The sequence below is a fragment of the Scomber japonicus genome, chromosome 4, assembly GCF_027409825.1.
Source record: "Scomber japonicus isolate fScoJap1 chromosome 4, fScoJap1.pri, whole genome shotgun sequence".
Taxonomy (NCBI): Eukaryota; Metazoa; Chordata; class Actinopteri; order Scombriformes; family Scombridae; genus Scomber; species Scomber japonicus.
The window spans coordinates 8,912,316-8,929,629 of NC_070581.1; the positions used below are offsets into that span (position 1 = coordinate 8,912,316).

Below are 17,314 nucleotides of genomic sequence, written 5' to 3' on the forward strand. Positions count from 1 at the left end.
CTTATTACATTTTAAATAGGGTAACCAGTAATCTGTAACTTATTATATTTCCACAGTAACCTTCCCAACCCTGTTTTAAGGCCTATCAATTGTATACATGCAGAGGATAAAAAGTTAGGTGATTTATTATTTCCAGCTTTATGAAAATTAGAAGTAAATTGCGTTGCTATGGGTAACAGCAGTCAAGCTTTACGACAGTATCACGTAACATTTTACGGCATGCGTGTGTTGTGGGCAGCAGCTTGTTATTAGCCGGTTAGCTAACTATTGAAGTGTACGCTCTTCTTTATTTCCCAAACTTAACATTTTTACTTTTTCTAACCCGGAGAGATGGATGTTGGAGAGCTCCTGAGCTATCAGGTAACGTTGTATTCTGCTCACCAGTGTTTAAGAAACTCTAACTCTAATTTAAAGTTAGCAGTTAGCGTGCTAGCTAACTCCACTATGTGACAGCAGTGAATGGAGGGCTAACGTTACGATGTTAGTGTTTGTTATTAAGAGGTTTTACACACATGCTTTTAGACAAATACATATGCATTGGTAGGCTTGCTCATTTTTCTAAAGGTTGCATGGTTTTGTGTCCGGTATAGTTACGCAGTCACCTATACTGCGTTTCCTGTCTTGTGTGCCAGTTTCCATTCAAAAATGTACCAATTGATGCAGTATTGTTATTTTGGTAAACACACACACTGTATACTGCTCGAAGAAATACATTTTATCAGTTGTTGGTGGCCATTAACAAATTCGGCACACGAATAACCTGTAAAATAACTGTATTTAAGTAAAATATGACTTTTTAAATGAGTTAACATGTCGCTCGTTGTATAAACTTCTCGCAGAGTGGCCGCTAATTTACTTCATGTGTTTCCCTGCTGAGCTTCTGTTGTAGTGTTTGCATTATTATATATAGTCAGGTATACAGCTGCAATGATTAGTCGATTAACAGGTTAGCTTAGATCATAAGAAAATCAACCGCAAACTAATGTTATAATGGATTCATTGTTTTGAGTTGGGTTTTTTTTAAAGAAAAAAAGCTCATATTCTCTGGTTCCAGTCTCTTAAATGTCAACATTTGCTGTAATCTTTAGTGCTCTGTGACAGTCAACTGAATATCTGAGTTGTGGATTGTTGGTCGAGACAAAAAATAGAGATTTTAGCTTTGGGAACAATAATGAACATTTTCAAGGCTGTACCTTTTTTGCACATAGCACTTGTACTATAGAGTGTGATAGACTAGAAAAGAATGCCTTTATTGTCATTGCATGTTAACATTCAGTGAAATTTGCTGTCTCTTAAAAAGGAAAACTATACCCTATTCACTCCACTCATCTGTCCATTCACTCACATGCACACACATTAAAACAATAGCTGTGGGTTGAATGAGTAGTGTGATAGTTGTGTAGTGAAGGCAACAAAATTGAGTATAAAACATCTGTTACCAGCTCTATAAACAACCACAAGTAGTTCATGAAGAGGTATACAACTAGAAAAGGAGTTAATGTTGCAAGAAAATATATTATTTCAGATAAACATTTCCTTTATTTGTCCGTATATATAAAAAGCAGGGACATAAGAAAAAAATCAATATTATGCTCCAATGAGCAGCACAAATTTATATTATATAAGAGCAATAAAGAAACATGGGAAGCGGTGTAACAACTAAAAACTGGGATCCAAAAGATTTGTTTGTTATTAAAGGTGCAGTTTGTAGAATTTAGTGGCATCTAGCAGAACAGACTGGGCAGAAATGGAATATAATACATACATTTATAAGTATGTTTAATTAGTGTATAATCACAAACCAAACACTGGCTGATTTTGTGCTGAAAAGCCCTGCTCACACCACTGTCCCCAAAGAGACATTTAATTGACCAATCAACTAATTAGTTAATCAACAAATAATGAGAATGATGAATTGATAATGAAAATATTTTGTTAGTTGCTGCCATAATCAATTACAAAGAGATACTTAAGGGTGTAATGGGAAAAAAGCCCTTTATTACTTATCTCAAATCACTTATGTATGAAATATTAAGAAGAATACCTGTCTGTTTTTTGTTCCACCACTCCATTTTATGCAAGCCACATCTTAGTCATCATAATTCCTTTGTGGGTCATTGGATCTCTCTGTCTCCTCTTATTTCTCCGCAGCCTGATAGAGGAGCAAAGCGTCTAAGAGAGGAGGATGGAGGAGCAGCTGGTGGAGAGGAGGACTCCAGAGGAGGGAAGCACCAGAAGGGTATGAGTGTCAGGGAGTTGAGCAGACTCAGAGAAGCAGGAATAGGAGTGGAAGGAGGGATGGAGATGAGGGAGACCGATGACCTGGGTGGGGATAAGAAGAAGATCCTGGAGAAGCTGATGGACCAGGATGAAGAAGAACCTGAGGTAAGTAAAATTCTTAGTATACTTACTAAAAAGGTGTTACATGCACACACTCTTGATGTACTGCATGAACAGATGTGATCTCCATACAGTGTGCTTAAAGTTGCAAAAGAATAGAATAAGAGATGAGGTGCAATTCAACAGAAAATGTATCGCCAACTATTTTGATAACTGACAGTTGAAGTCAGTCTTTTGAACAAACTAAAAATGTAACGGTTTCAAAATGTACAGTATTTCTACTCTCTCTACGTTCCACTGTTCTTCCCACGCTGCAGCCTTTTCAAATATTCAACGTGTCAAGAGATTTTCAGAGCAAAGTGCTGCTCTGTTCTGTAATGTAATTTCCTAACCTGTCATTATTATTATTATACAACACTTTCCCCCGCTTTTAAGCCGTCAGAAAGTCAATTCCATTCCATTTACAGTTGAAATGCACTTAGATTTTCTCTGATTGTAAAAAACATCTGGCACTTAGCTTCACCCACATATTTAAGGTTTATTCTCAATGCAGCGTCCCCAGCATGAGGGTTTTGAAGGCACTTATGCATCAAGTGTGAAAGGCTCCACAGGTTGCCACAGCGCTTTATTGTGCACACCTGAACTTTTCTAACTAAGCACTTTGCATTTCCTCTTCAATAACACGCATCAGCCTCACAATACAGCTATATTGCCATCCAGTCGTCTCTCTGCTTGAAAAGGATGAAAAGATCATCTCCTCTTGTGTTGCACCTATAACATTAATAGACCTGAGCATATAAATTCTTCCTCAGCAACGACAAGCTCCTGGGCTGTGTGTGTATCCATTTGGATAATGAAATTCTTCCAGTAAAACTCTTCTTCTTTCTTATTGACACAATATTTAGTTTGTGGCATTTCAGGGAATACTGCAGTGAACAATGCATTGGCTCACGTGCCATCAGCAGAGCCTTGCGTGACTATTAACAAAACTTTAGGAAGAACTTAATGTCTCTTTGTTGTTATTGCAGTTGTTGCCTTGATAAAATATTATATATTTTTTTCTCTCACTCTCCTTTTCTGTCTACCTTTTCATCTTTTCCTCTGTACTCCCTCCCTTTTTGCACTAATCAAACAGGCTGAGCCAGTGGATGAGAGTTCAGTGAAGAAAATGATTCTGACCTTTGAGAAAAGATCATACAAAAATCAGGAGCTTAGGATAAAGTTTCCGGACAACCCAGAAAAGTAAGCATTAATGACATCCTGCATTATTTCCCTCTCTCTGTCATATCTTGTTGAGACTTTTTTTAAATAGCTAACACACTGCAGGCATGCATTAAGTTAAATTTAGTGTGGACTTACCAAAGCTTAAAATGCTGAAACATCTTTGTGAGTTCATACTGTGTGTTTTATACTGCCTTGAGTTGATTAGTAATGCAGGCTGCTAACATGCTAACCAAAATGTCAATTTTCTTAAACCAGGTTCATGGAGTCGGAGCTGGATCTGAATGACATCATCCAGGAGATGCATGTGATTGCCACAATGCCAGACCTCTACCACTTACTGGTGGAGCTCAATGCTGTGCACTCACTGCTGGGCCTCCTCAGTCATGAAAACACTGATATCCTTTCATTTAAACATCGATTCAGGCCGTCTGTTCATTTTCATTCATTCATCTCATATTGATTTTTTTTAAAAGTGTGGTGTTATTCTTACTCATATCCCAAGAAAAGAACAAAAATAGTAATATTAAACTGCAGTTGTTATTTTTTTAGTCAAGTGCATCACAGTAAATAGGTTGGAGTTTAATGAAATGCATCAGATAAAACAAAACAACTCATTGACATAGACTTGCTGTCCTTAACTCGAGCTACATGTTGCCATAGCAGTGGTGGATCTGCTACAGGAGCTGACAGATATCGACACGCTCCACGAGAGCGAGGAGGGCGCTGAGGTGCTCATAGATGCTCTGGTGAGTTCAGGATTTACATCAGTCTTTGTTGATAGTGATGATACAGCACTCTGCGGGGGTCAATACTTAAGAAGTTGGTTCCGGCATCCAAAAACAGGCAAATCAGATTGATTCCTTTTAGTCTCTGTTAATAAATCAGAAGCAAAGACAGCAAGGTTTAGATCATCAAACTATTTTGTTATGAGACCAGCATCTGTTTCATTTCAATATATTGATTGATATTGATGCTAACAGATTATACTTTTGAGTTATATACCAGTGTGAGTTTTTGAGGCAGTTTAATTCACTTGAACTTGAATTTCACCATGTTACAAGAACTTGGTCAAGGTGGGAAAAAAGAGAGAGAGAAAAAAATCAAAATGTCATGTCAGCCACATAATTATAGCACCGTATTTCACATTTTTTATGGTTATCTAAAGCTTTTCTTTGTTACCTTAAGGCCTTGACTGTTGGCTTCGGCTCTTCTCCCTCTTCCTCTTTTGTTGTTCAGCCTTTTGTGTTGTCTATGAGCCAGGGGAAGATTTCTGATGCCCCATTATGTGCGCTGACATTTTAGACTGACACTGACAAAGGCAAAGGTCAAACTACAATTATGTGCCAATATACCTATAAAGGAGGAAAGAACTGTGCGTCCCTGCTTCTTTCACAGCCGTCTCTATGACACTCCATCAAAGACTCTGTTGGCTTAAACGTGGCAAGTTTTTGCGCCAGGCTACATCCCACTGGCATTTGTCAGGATTATCGGGAGTTGTTTGCTCTCCAAAATAAATGACCACTTTTTGTCTAATGTGTCAACTTCTTTGAGCAGGCCGACGTGATATTTTACACTTTCAGGCATCTGGCGTCGGACGTTTTAATCCAGGAGTTCAGCGAGAGAGACGTTGCAATTAGGATCACAAGCACACTGATATATTTGAATCCTTTGTTACGGGACACATCATTTAACCAGTAAACCCTGTGAAAGAAGATACAGCAGTTGGCTTCTTTCAATGTAGTGCAGAGCATTTCCAGAGCTGAGAAAATGCCAGCCTTCACTCATTTAGCTCCAAAACTACATTACTCATTTTTTTGCTATGCTTGTAAAAAAACACCCTCAGCAGCACAAGCACATCCATACACAGATCTATTGTTGGATTGTGTGTGCTGTATACTGTATATTTGAGGAGCCAAACAAAATACTGGAACAGCTCAATATATGATATGACATTAGCATGACAATAAGATTGCACATCATTTGATTTGCCTTTTTGTGTTTGCATAATGTACTAAAAAGTGGAGTAATGTCTCGAGAACACATCTCGCTAAACCATTTTGATGAGCATCGAGAGGCTAGTTGAAGGAGGAACAATAGTCCAGACATGTTGGATGAATATCAACTTTAGACAAAAGCTGTGAATGTGTGTGTGATTTGGCCTGTGGTGTGATATTTGGCGAGACACTAGCTCAGGTGGCTTTGCAACACTTTCGGAAAAAAAAAAAAAAAAAAGTATTGTATAAATTCAGTCCATTTACCATGCAATGGAGCGCCATAAACTACACTTGTCTTTACAGTAACTTCCAAGGGAATTGGTTTAAGGGCAGCAAGGGTTGGTTGAATCCATTTGTCTCTCCTCTTTGCTGTAATGCCTCCAGCTCCTCTGTCCTTGCTGCCAGAAGGCCAGGTGGTATCCTTGATAAGATGAATAAAAATGATCCACGACGGTCTCTAGTGGCTCATAAATCTATGTCGACTGTCTGTCTCCTTTCATCTGTAATAGTACTTTTATCCAGCCAGTCTGCTCCCTGCGAGGCGAGCTCTGTTTGGTTATGAGTCTCCAATCTTGACTTGAGTGATAACACTTGGACATGTTCAGAGGAGCACAGACAGACACCAAGTTTCTTCTGCCAAGACTGAGACTTAGAAGTGAACATTCATTTTGCAATCTCTGCATTCCTCCACATCTTTTCTCTTTGTGAAATGAGTTTGTCACTTTTCTTCTGAAACATCACTTTACGTCACAAAGTATAAAAAGTTAGAAAGTATATAAAGGTTCGAGCTGACTTCTAACACAGTGGAGAAAGGTGAAAGTTGTGGTATTCTGCTAAAAAGTATACAGACAGTATTTATAGTAGGGAATATTTTCAAAATATGCCCACATACCCAACGTCAACAATTGTACTTCGCATTGCACAGTAGTCATGATAAACTGGGGGAAGCATGTTTTTGAGTTGTGCAATGTCATGTAAATGTAACAAAAAAAGCAGTTTCTTAGTGAAGACATCCTTCTTTGAGCTTTCATTTATCACTAAAGTTCATATATGTATGAAATAAAAAAGTGAATATGGTTTTATTGTGCCTATATAGAAGAATTAAGTGTTCCATCCAAGATAGAGTCTCCATGTGGGGAAAACAACATCTCAACTCTGACTTGACTGACTGTCAAACTTTTGCTTCTGTGTCTGTAGTTGGAGGTTCAGGTGGTAGCCTTGCTGGTGCAAAATATGGAGCGGCTGGATGAACAGGTTAAAGAGGAGGCTGACGGCATCTATAACACACTGGGTAAGGAGATGTACGCCAATGCCTTAATAATGAAGCTCCAGTCAGTGTTCATCCTCAGGCAAACTACCATCAACAAAAACAAAAAATGCATTTTCATGATTTTATTCCCCAAAAGACATTATTGTTATATAGTATATAATATATAAAGGACTGTAAGCAAAGTAGTTCCATCTTTCATACCTAGAACCAGTTTTATGAAGTTAGTTAGTTTCATTTCTTCTAAGCTACCAATGCCTTTCCTACAGTATGAAGCAGAGCCTTCGTTTGGATACTGTAAGGTGTAGGCGAATACAGCTCTGCCAGATGGATTTACTAAAATAGTTTAAGGACAGAAACAAAGCTACAGTCGTTTCACTGTCACCTGTCCAATTTACGCAAAAATACATCTGAATCGGACTGCTGAAAACTTGGCACACAATGCCCAAACATGCATATTGTTTTGAACTGAATCCCAGTCTATGGAAACTGGCCAAGAAAGCTTGTGCCAGCAGTGAAATATGGAACTGCTTTGCTTACAAAGACTGCTGCTCTCCTGTTGTTCAGTGGTGGTAGACAAAGTAACGTTGCAAGAAGTGTCTTAGTGTTTTCATACAGCACCACATCATATTTTAATTACAATATAGGTGAATTTCTATATTCCTCATTCAATACAGGGTTGACTATTATATGTAGAATGTTAGTTGTTGATCATTCTTCCACATTTTCTTTGGTGTTTAAGAGAAAGAATGGTTATTCTGTTTTCTTTGTCAGTGTTCTTGTTGGTCATCAAACAAGAGTAATAACAATACGATCTCAGTTTTTGACACCGTTGGGATTTAAATCAGGACTTCAGTATTATCACACCTGTATTACTGTATTGGGATGGGAATTGTTAAGATTTTGTTGATACCAATTCCATTATTGATTCTGCTTATTGGTGTAATTCTTTATTGATTCCTGATTAATTCTGTGTTTGGAGTAGGCCTTCACAGGGTTTCAGTGTCAATGCAACTGTTTTATTATCTCAACTGTTTATCAATGAAACATAAATGTCTGGTGCATAAGATAAATGGTCAGCAACCAAAAGGTGACTGCATTAATGAATGAATTTGAAAGCATTGTACAGTCACTTGTCTGTATGAGAATAACAAAATGAGCTGGAAGGGTAGTGCTCCACTGTGTTATTAATGTCATGTCTCCAGCAGTGGAGAGCAGCCTCTCTGCTGCACTGTTAGTTCTGGGGAAAACTATCGTTGTCGAGCACTGAGTTATATTTCTTCTTATTTTATTTATTTATTTTTTCACCTCACAGTTGGTTTACATAGTTTAATGCTGCAGTGTGTGTTGTGCAGCTGGTCTCGTTTGTTACTGCTGATTGCTGCTCCACTCTGCTAACATTTGTCTCTGAGTGACAGCGTAGAAAGTTCACAGTATACTTCATGCTCAACTCGCATAGATAGTTATTTTAGTCATTAGTTCAAAAAATCTTTCCAACTGCAGCTCTTTTGAATATAAATAATGAGATAGCTGCAGATAACTCTAGAGTGTGTGCACTGTAGACAGTCCAGAGACTGCACTGCCCTCACAGTTGAGTTTCATCTTTCTTGTTCTGTCGACATCACATTCCTGGGCATTGATAAGAGGAACCGATAAGCTGGTAGGGATATGAATTTGATGGACTGGACAATTCCCATCCCTATTACTGTATGAACGATCCTCCCCAGGTCGGTCTGCAGGTTTCCTATAGGACCGATGTATCAGCATACCAATTTTCCCATACAAACATCTTAGTAGCAAAACAAGCTAGGTGTGTCCCCAGGTGCAATACAACCAGTTAAAAAAAAACTGCACAACTTTGTGAATCCATTTATTTTTTAAACATGTGGTACAAATATCTGGGGCAAACTTTAATGCACACTGCAGTTGTCTTCTCCTGTAGAGATGATTCTCAATGTGTCTATACTGAACATGATTAAAAATAAACAGGTTTGGATAAAAATAGCAGCACAATAACACTAGAATATTTGGAGCAAGCATAATTAATCAACCCTTTCTTGTTTATTACTGAAACATGACAAGCTCTACCAGTAGGAGGCACATCTTCAAGGTGTGTATGAGCCAGTGCTGGAGCTTTGGGCAGCACAGTGACAGGGAGTCCTCGTCGACTTGGTTTTGACATCACACAGAGAGGATAGCCTAACTTTATTCTTATTCCATGAGCTTTAACAGTGTGTCAACCTGCTGCCAAGCGTCCGTGCCGTTTTCATTGATGGTGAAAAACAAGCAGTCACCGTCTCATTTAAATATTTTGGCAAAGAAGTAGCACTTTTAAAACACTTCTCTTTTGGAGTTTTCTTTTTTTTTTAAATTTGAGGGGTGAAATCCCTCTCAAAGTCAGCTATACAAGCAACCACCATGTAATCTCTGGCCTATGTGGGCTCTTCTCTGTTGCATAGAATAAGTCTGGCAGCTACAATAAAACCTGTTACTGTCAGTCAAAGCTCTGCTCTAGGAACGCCTGGTGGAACAAGAGATTTACTAACAGACATACTTATGGGGATTCTGGTAGAGGTTACTTGAGCCACCCTTCAAGGTTTTTCAGAACCACCTTGGAGAAGGGCAGTATCATGGGACATTCCTATAGAGCATGGAGAAATGTGTCCACGTCTTTGTTACATTTAGAACATTTACTATATTGGGTAAAACACATCTTAAACAGGAACAATGCCTATGTACAATTTTAGAATGGATAAACTTCTGCCATCCCTTGTAGTCCAACCTACATTTGAGATCACATCCACAGCCACAAGTCTCTCCTTATCTCACTACCAAGACCCCTTTGCCATATTAGTCTCAGGCTTTCAAACATTCCAGTTTGAATATTTGACATTATCCTATAAAATATTGAGGCAGAGTGTAAGTATGAGGAGAATTTTGAAACCCTTGAACCTTATTCTCTCCTTCTTCTTCCCTTTTCAGTCCAAAGACAGATTTCGGGCTGCTCCTCAGCTGTAAATATGACCTTGTTTGATCCCATGTGTTAGGTTAGAGAAGGATATTATTCCATTTGTTGTTGCCCTTGGATCTGAATAAATTACATTCATCCATTTGATAAGACCTTCCCCACACCCAAATATTTTAAGAGTATACTATAAAAATCCCCACTTCACTCTATCGAATGCCTTTTGGGGATCCAAGGAGATAGTAGCTATTGGGGTACTTTTATCCCAATTAAGCTGCATAAGGTGTAATAGGCTTTTGACAGTGTCCGTGGATGACCTTCCCTTTATGAATCCTACTTAATCTGAATGCATTAAGTGTGATAAAATATTTTCCAGCCTCATAACAAGAACCTTCATCAGAATGTTGCAGTCAACATTAATCAAACTAATAGGTCTGAAACTTCCTGGATCCGTAGGGTCTTTATCTTTTTTTTTTAACAATTAGGGAGATCAGAGCTTCATTAAATGGTTCTGGCAGTTTCCCCAGTGAGAACAATTCTTCATACGCAGTTGTGAAGATAGGAGCCAATTTGTCAACATGCTTATTATTAACTTCTCACAAAATTCTGAGGGAAAACCATCCAGACCAGGCAATTTTCCAGCATTTATTAATGAAATACCACTTTTGACCTGCTCTACTGTTATGGGGCTGTCCAGATAATCTTCTGGTCCACTGACATTTCCGACAAGTTAATCTTCGAGAATAATGTCTTGTAATTACCCACCTCTGGATTAATCTCCGATTTGTGAAGTTGGTTATTAAAATTTGCAAACACCTTGTTAATGTCCCTTGTGTATGTCACCAACTCCCCATTATTATTTTTAACAGCTGGCATGGCATAACTAGTCTCCGTTTGGTGTTGTTGTCTTGCCAATAGTTCCCCTGGTTTCTCTGCACTCTCATAGAAATTCAACTTTTTAGTCTGAAACGGAATTCTCAGCTTTTTTATATTGTAGGTAGGTCAGGGTGTTTCTCAGACATTGTTTTGTCTCTTTCTTTAAGCTGAAATTTAAGACTCTTCACTTTTTGTCTGCTTCTGCGAACCACCGGCCCCTTAAGACACGGAGTTGAATGTATTGAAAGAATGAAAAGGAGAAAACAGAAACTAAGTGCGTCAATCTTTACAATACATCATCTGTTGATTGTTTGATGCTTATTTATTTGCGCTTTAGAACTTAACAATCGTGAAACAGTCAGTGAAAGTAATTCACCGGCTTTGTTCTCGCTACTGCAGCTCCCTCTCCTCCCTCAGTTACCCCTGCCCTCTCTCGTCTTTTTTTGAAACAAGTCGAGAAGCCGGCAGCAAAGTCTAACTTGACTTTTAACTCTATTAAACAAAGAGAAATGCTTTCCCTTCTTCCTAAACTATATACCCAGGACTCCGATTGGCCTGCATAAACTTTAAATGGCTTTGGGCCATCAGTTATGTTGGACCCCGGTGAGACACAATTAGTATTTTTGGCATAGATTTGACAGCATTAAATAGAGACACAAGGTCTAATGTGACGGCATGGACCAGCAAGATGAGGAGTCACCATCTCTGTATTTAGCCTCGCAATGAATCAGACTTTTCTGCCTCTCAGCTCTTTTTGTGTCGAATGAGTCTACTGAGATGATTTTTTCCCCCTTTGTTGCCAGATTGAGGCCAAGTGTCAGGAGGGCTGTTTAGGTGTGTGTGTGTTTAGCTTTTTATGTGTGAGTGTGTGTTATATCGAGGGAGCAGTGCTTGTGCATCGTCTATTCAAGTGTGTGCGTGTGTTTCTGTTTTTGTGTGTGTGTTATCAAGGGAGCTCTCCAAGCTTGAATAAGCCTTTTGTCTGCCTTGGCTGCTCTCTGCTCTGAGCCTGCTGTCCTCCAGGATGCTGTCTGTCTGCTCTGTTTGAATCACTGATAAAGTCTCTCTCTCTCTCTCTCTCTCTCTCTCTCTCTGTCTCTCTCTCTGTCTCTCTCACATCCTTCTTCTCCATCTCTTCCTCTGTTTCTGCAGCCCCTTTCTCCAGATGTTGCTCTTTTGTATTTTTCCCCGCTGTCTTTTATTGCCTCCCAACTTTCTCTATCACACATGCTAGTTATGCCTCTTGTTATTCCCTCATTCTCCAATTCACTCACTCCTCACGTCCCTCATCCCCTCAGCTTTCCATCCCTCGTCTTTGCCTTGTCTTTCCACCCCCTTTTTCCCTCCCCTTCTGCTTTCCCTGTTATTTTCTTCACCATTTCTCCTAGTTTCCTATCTGCCTCCTCCTTTATAGCTCCCTCTCCTCCCCTCCTTTCATCAGCATCCCACAATCTCTTCTTTCTTCCTGTCCCCTTCTGCTGCAGTCTGTTCTGATAGAGATATCATGTGGCAGGGACAGCTTTCTAATGATAATATTAGAAGAAGCTGGGACAGAATCCAGACGAACCCTCTATAAAAAGATGACCGTTTGTATTTCACAATACCTCTGCCTCAAAGTGTGTTTGCATACCATCTGAATATATTAACTTTTGATTGATTGATGGCTTTGATGCTGGCCTTTCATCAAGAATCCCTGTAATTAAGTGGTGGGATGTACTGACACACCAATATAGAGAAAACATAGGCCTAAAACGTATTATTCTGCCAATTATAGATGTTCTGCACACTTTTGGTAATTTACAAATGTGATTTTTTATTCTCCCCTCTGGATCAATCAGTGGGTCAATAATGCTGAAAATTCCACACAATAAACACAAATTTCCCCAGATCCCATCTCTATATCCAACCAAATAAGTAGTGTGTGATACTTATTTGTACAGATTCGCAGATCTTTTGCACCAGTTTCTCTCTCTACACAGATAACTTAGATTAAGAACTGCGGTGGCAATAAAAGATTGTGGCCTGTAATGACAGAATGAGTGGGAACGCTGACAAAAAAGCTGTGTTTATTGGGAAAGGGTGGCATCTGGCCAATACCAGTGTCCACTTAATAAGATCAGTATCAGCGCTAATATTGATCTGGCAGCTTGGATTGGTACATTTCTATAAGTTTTTAGCGATTTGTTCAAGGACACTTTAGAAAAGCAGAGATTGATTTTGAAGGGTCAATTTTTAATGTTTCTTATTGTTTACTTTCCTCAGCTATCATAGAAAATATGGCAGAGTTCAGACCAGGCCTCTGCACAGAGGCAGCTCAGCAGGGACTAATGCAGTGGCTGCTCAAGAGAATCAAGGTAAGAACTTTAACTTTTATTGCAAAACAACAGCGTTTCTAAAACAAGCAAAAAAAACCAGTTAGTAACTTGGCCCAATTGACCATTATCTTGTTGTCTCCCCACAAACTGATTTTGATGGGTCGATATCAGATAAAGGTTGTTATGGTGGGCATTATTGTATTTGAGCAATTTAAACCATTAATAGCTGCAGTCACATCATTTTCACTCTGCTGTGTCATAAAGAATTGCATACATGACAATCAATGTGTTTTAAATGGAAACTACACAAGTTGGTACTGAAGTCAAAAGATATAGAATACATATGGATATTGATGTTTGTGAGGTTGAATTTATACCAAGCAGAATCTCTTCTCATGGTTAATAGAGGCATATTTTGTTGTGTATTTGCTAAGACCCTGCACTGTGGAAAAAGATGTGTAATAATTGGAAATCTCTCTTTCCCTCTCAGGCCAAGATGCCGTTTGATGCTAACAAGCTGTACTGCAGTGAAATCCTGGCTATCTTGCTGCAAAACAATGACAGTAAGTGTGTCCCAAGAAATGATTTGTGGGTTCCAAATGATGTTAGTTTATTTTCCACGTTTCTGTCACATCTCATTTTCCTCAAATAGGCTGCCAAATTCTAGGCTCCCTTTATTTTTTTCTTCATCTCTTCTATTCGCCTTAATTCCTTCTTCTATTGTCGTCTTTCTTTTCATCCCTTTTTTTTTCTTTTTTCTACTCATCTTGGCTTGTTCTTGCTCTTTATCAGCTTTACCCCTTTCGGTCCTCCTCCTTATACCTCTTCCTCTGTCCACCTGTCCTTGAATGTCTGGTCTTTCACTGCCCTTACTCCCTCTTGTCTTCATCTCCCCCTTTTCTGTAATTTCCCACATCATGCTGATTTCATGTTAACTTTCATGTTTGCACGTTTTCTTTCCTTCTTTCTTCCCAAACCTGTTTCAGTCTCCCCGTCTCGCTCTATCTATTTGCTGTCTTTTCCATCCTTTCTCCCCTAACCAAATCTCACAAAGCCTCAGATAGCCACAGGACTATCAGGTCCTTGGACAGGTTCTCATTAATGGAACAAGCCATATTGATATTCAGTGGGAGTAGTGTCTTGTTTTACACTCATTTCGCCTCCTCTTCATCGGCGCTGCCTCGTTTCATCCTCTATCTACTGACCTTCAAATACAAAATGAAATTTAAAAAAACCCAAAACGTTATTTTTCCAAAAACAAAGGAAATGTCCTAGCATGAATAATGTTCCCTATTATATTACTGTCAGGCTCTTGAAGTGAGAATAAGGCAAATCACACAACTACTATTAGGGAAATGATAATTTTGGAAAATCTTTGATGTGCTCATTTAAATGTAATTATCTCCTTCCTGTTGTCAAATTTGATTTAAAACAGCACTCTGAAGGGTACATGTATATGTAAAAAGACTTTTTGCTCTGAATGAGAAGAGCATCTCATCACTGCTAATTGAGACCCCTCTAGAGTCACTGTATTATTCCAAATGAAAACCTCACTGCCTAGAGAAGTTGCAGGGCAGACAGTATAAATGGTAAAGAAGTGCTCTTTGCACAGAAAGCTGGACTTGATCAAAGCAATAGGATGAAGCTGTCACTGACTAACATTGTTGGTAAGCAAGGGCACGAGTTGTGCAACCATCTGACATCAATTTACAGGGTTTCTGGGTGTTGAGGTCCTTAAATTTTACAGGGTAAAAAAGGCCCTCACTGCCATTTGTGGCCACTAAGAAGCAGAATCCCATTGAGTAACCTTAAAAAAGCATTTTAACATTTAGGTGTACAAAGAATGGTAAATGGACTGCACTTATGTAACATCTTTCTAGTCTTCTGACCACTCAAAGCGCTTTTACACTACAAGTCATTCACCCATTCACACACACATTCACACACTGCTGGTGCAGCCATCGGGAGCAATTCAGGGTTCAGTATCTTGCCCAAAGACACTTCGACATGCTGACAGGAGGGAGTCAGGAATTGAACCGCTTATCTTCCGATTAGTGGATGACCCTCTCTACCTCCGTAGCCGCAGCCGCTTCACAAGAATAACTTGTGATGAGATATATTTTTCCGTGCCCTCATTTTATGTCTGTTGAAGGTCCCTCGTGGCCAATGTGTTAGTCGGTATGTTTATGCTCATCTTATGTCTCTGTAGCACTTCTGTCACTGCCTCCTTTTCTTTGTCTTTTTCTCTTTCGCTAGCCTTCATCTACCCACTTAGTTTTTCTCTTAGACTGTTTTCACTCCCTACATGTCTTGTTTTTTTTGGGGGTTTTTTGTAACCGTCTCAATTTAATCTCCCTGTTGTCCTGTTACTTTATTTTTATCTCTTAGTCTTCTACTCACTTGGTTTCTCCTTCTCTCTTCCACAGATACCAGAGAACTACTGGGAGAGATGGATGGCATTGATGTGTTACTGCAGCAGCTCTCTGTAAGATTTTGGTTTTACTGTATTTTTTATTTATTTTTTGCACTACCCTTCTTACTTATGCATCATCCATTTTAGCCTCACGGGGTAAAACTCAAACATGAGCGTATTAACAGGAAAAGTATACTGAGAGGTGGTGCTCAGCCTAATCCCAAACCAAGCCTGTTTTCCACCCCTGTGTAGATAACTGCTGATGCAGTTCTAAGCATCCTTTGGCATTTTATGGACTACAATGCTCTCCTCTCTTCCCGTTCAGGTGTTTAAACGCCATAACCCGTCCACAGCTGAGGAGCAGGAGATGATGGAGAACCTCTTCGACGCGCTGTGTTCCTGCCTCATGCTGCCAGCCAATCGGGACCGCTTCCTCAGAGGGGAAGGACTTCAGCTGATGAATCTCATGCTTAGGTGAGGCTGCGCACTGAGGGAAAAGCCAGCTCTGGGACATACTCCAATTTTTTATTTTTAGTATACTCGTGTCTTTTTCCTTGCAGTCAGTATTCACTCACATGTTGTACATTCTGCAGGTGGTTATCGTTGACTTTTCAGCCAACCACCACTCAAGTTGTGTTTTTGTTATAAAAAAAGACCATCACTTATTGCAGTGATGAGTACCATTACATAAAAGTGCTGTTAAATAGCACAGTGATGATCAGTTGCTTCCTTAACCACACTCAAACACAGCATTTACTCATTATGAACCTGACAGAACGTACCTAATTTGCAAAGTTTCAAAAAGGACACAGGGAAAATATTTAATGCACAGCTAACATGGTTTTCACAACCACTCATTTGGACTCTTTTGTTCATAATTCTAACAGTTTTTGCTTAACCACTGTCCTTGGTGGGCAGATTATTTCAGATACTTAATGGATTACTGCTCAGCAAGCATTGATGCTATAAAATATATGACTTTGGCTAAGTAAACACTAATAGCAATGCTTGTCAGAGGTTAAAATACGGAAAGACAGGTGCAGACTGCGTGTTTGAAAAGCTATCATTTTATTTTTGTTATAAAATAAATAGGACACAGAAGAGGAATCTTCTTTAGTTAAAAATCCTGAGGGAGCTGTGGGAAGCATGAAGGAAGCTCTGACAAAAGGAACTTTAGAGTCAGCTGCCAAACAGCAACCTTTGTGTTGCAAGAAGCTTTCAAATTTAAAAAGAAATGACAACACTATGTACATATTGTAACTGATTATGTAACCGGCGGTGTGGGTGCTTCAGTTGATTTCAGTTGATGCTGGGTCGTTCAGTTAAAATGAGACTATTTATTACTGCTGCTTATTTCAATGCGGACACAGCGTGTGCTATGTAAGCATTGTTCAGGCATGAATAAACTGAAATGAATGATGTTACAGGCCATTTAATTGGCAATGTCTTTAGATTAATCTGAGTCACAGATAGAAGAAAATATTTACTAAAGTCATACTGAAGCTATTACACAGAAGCATTATGTTTAAAGTATGTTCCCTGTGTAATATTAACCTACTAAATGAACTGATAACCCACCTCCGCACATCTCTTGATGCACACTGGCCTTCAACGCTCCGTTCATTTCTCTTTCGTGCTTTCTGTACTGTGAAAATGTGACCACTCGTACAGTAGCATGACAGGGTGTAGCACAGCACAGAACAGCACGTCGGCCGGTCCGCTCCGGCAGCAGTTTCTACAGCACAGCAAGTTAGAGATTTGACTTTAAAAGAGTCGTAAAGATACATTACACACATTTATGAAACCTTCACAGCTTCTGCACCTCTGCGCTGATAATCACTTCACTGGACAAGTAGTTTTAAGACTCGATCAATATCTCATTATTGGAATGCAAAAACCCTTTTCTGTTAAATCATCCAC

At 39.2% G+C, this 17,314-nt stretch overlaps 1 protein-coding gene across 1 annotated transcript in view; it reads left to right on the forward strand.

Moving 5' to 3' along the window:
* Nucleotides 1–227: 227 nt before the first annotated feature.
* ctnnbl1 (catenin, beta like 1) overlaps nt 228–17,314 on the forward strand; it is a 54,593-nt gene continuing 37,506 nt past the window's right edge. Inside the window, exons 1-10 of the mRNA XM_053317393.1 lie at nt 228–360; nt 2,152–2,385; nt 3,476–3,582; nt 3,820–3,959; nt 4,213–4,310; nt 6,756–6,849; nt 12,929–13,020; nt 13,472–13,544; nt 15,408–15,466; nt 15,720–15,868. Of these exons, the coding sequence (XP_053173368.1) occupies nt 331–360; nt 2,152–2,385; nt 3,476–3,582; nt 3,820–3,959; nt 4,213–4,310; nt 6,756–6,849; nt 12,929–13,020; nt 13,472–13,544; nt 15,408–15,466; nt 15,720–15,868 (1,076 nt within the window). The 5' untranslated portion in view covers nt 228–330. The remainder of the gene's footprint in view (nt 361–2,151; nt 2,386–3,475; nt 3,583–3,819; nt 3,960–4,212; nt 4,311–6,755; nt 6,850–12,928; nt 13,021–13,471; nt 13,545–15,407; nt 15,467–15,719; nt 15,869–17,314) is intronic.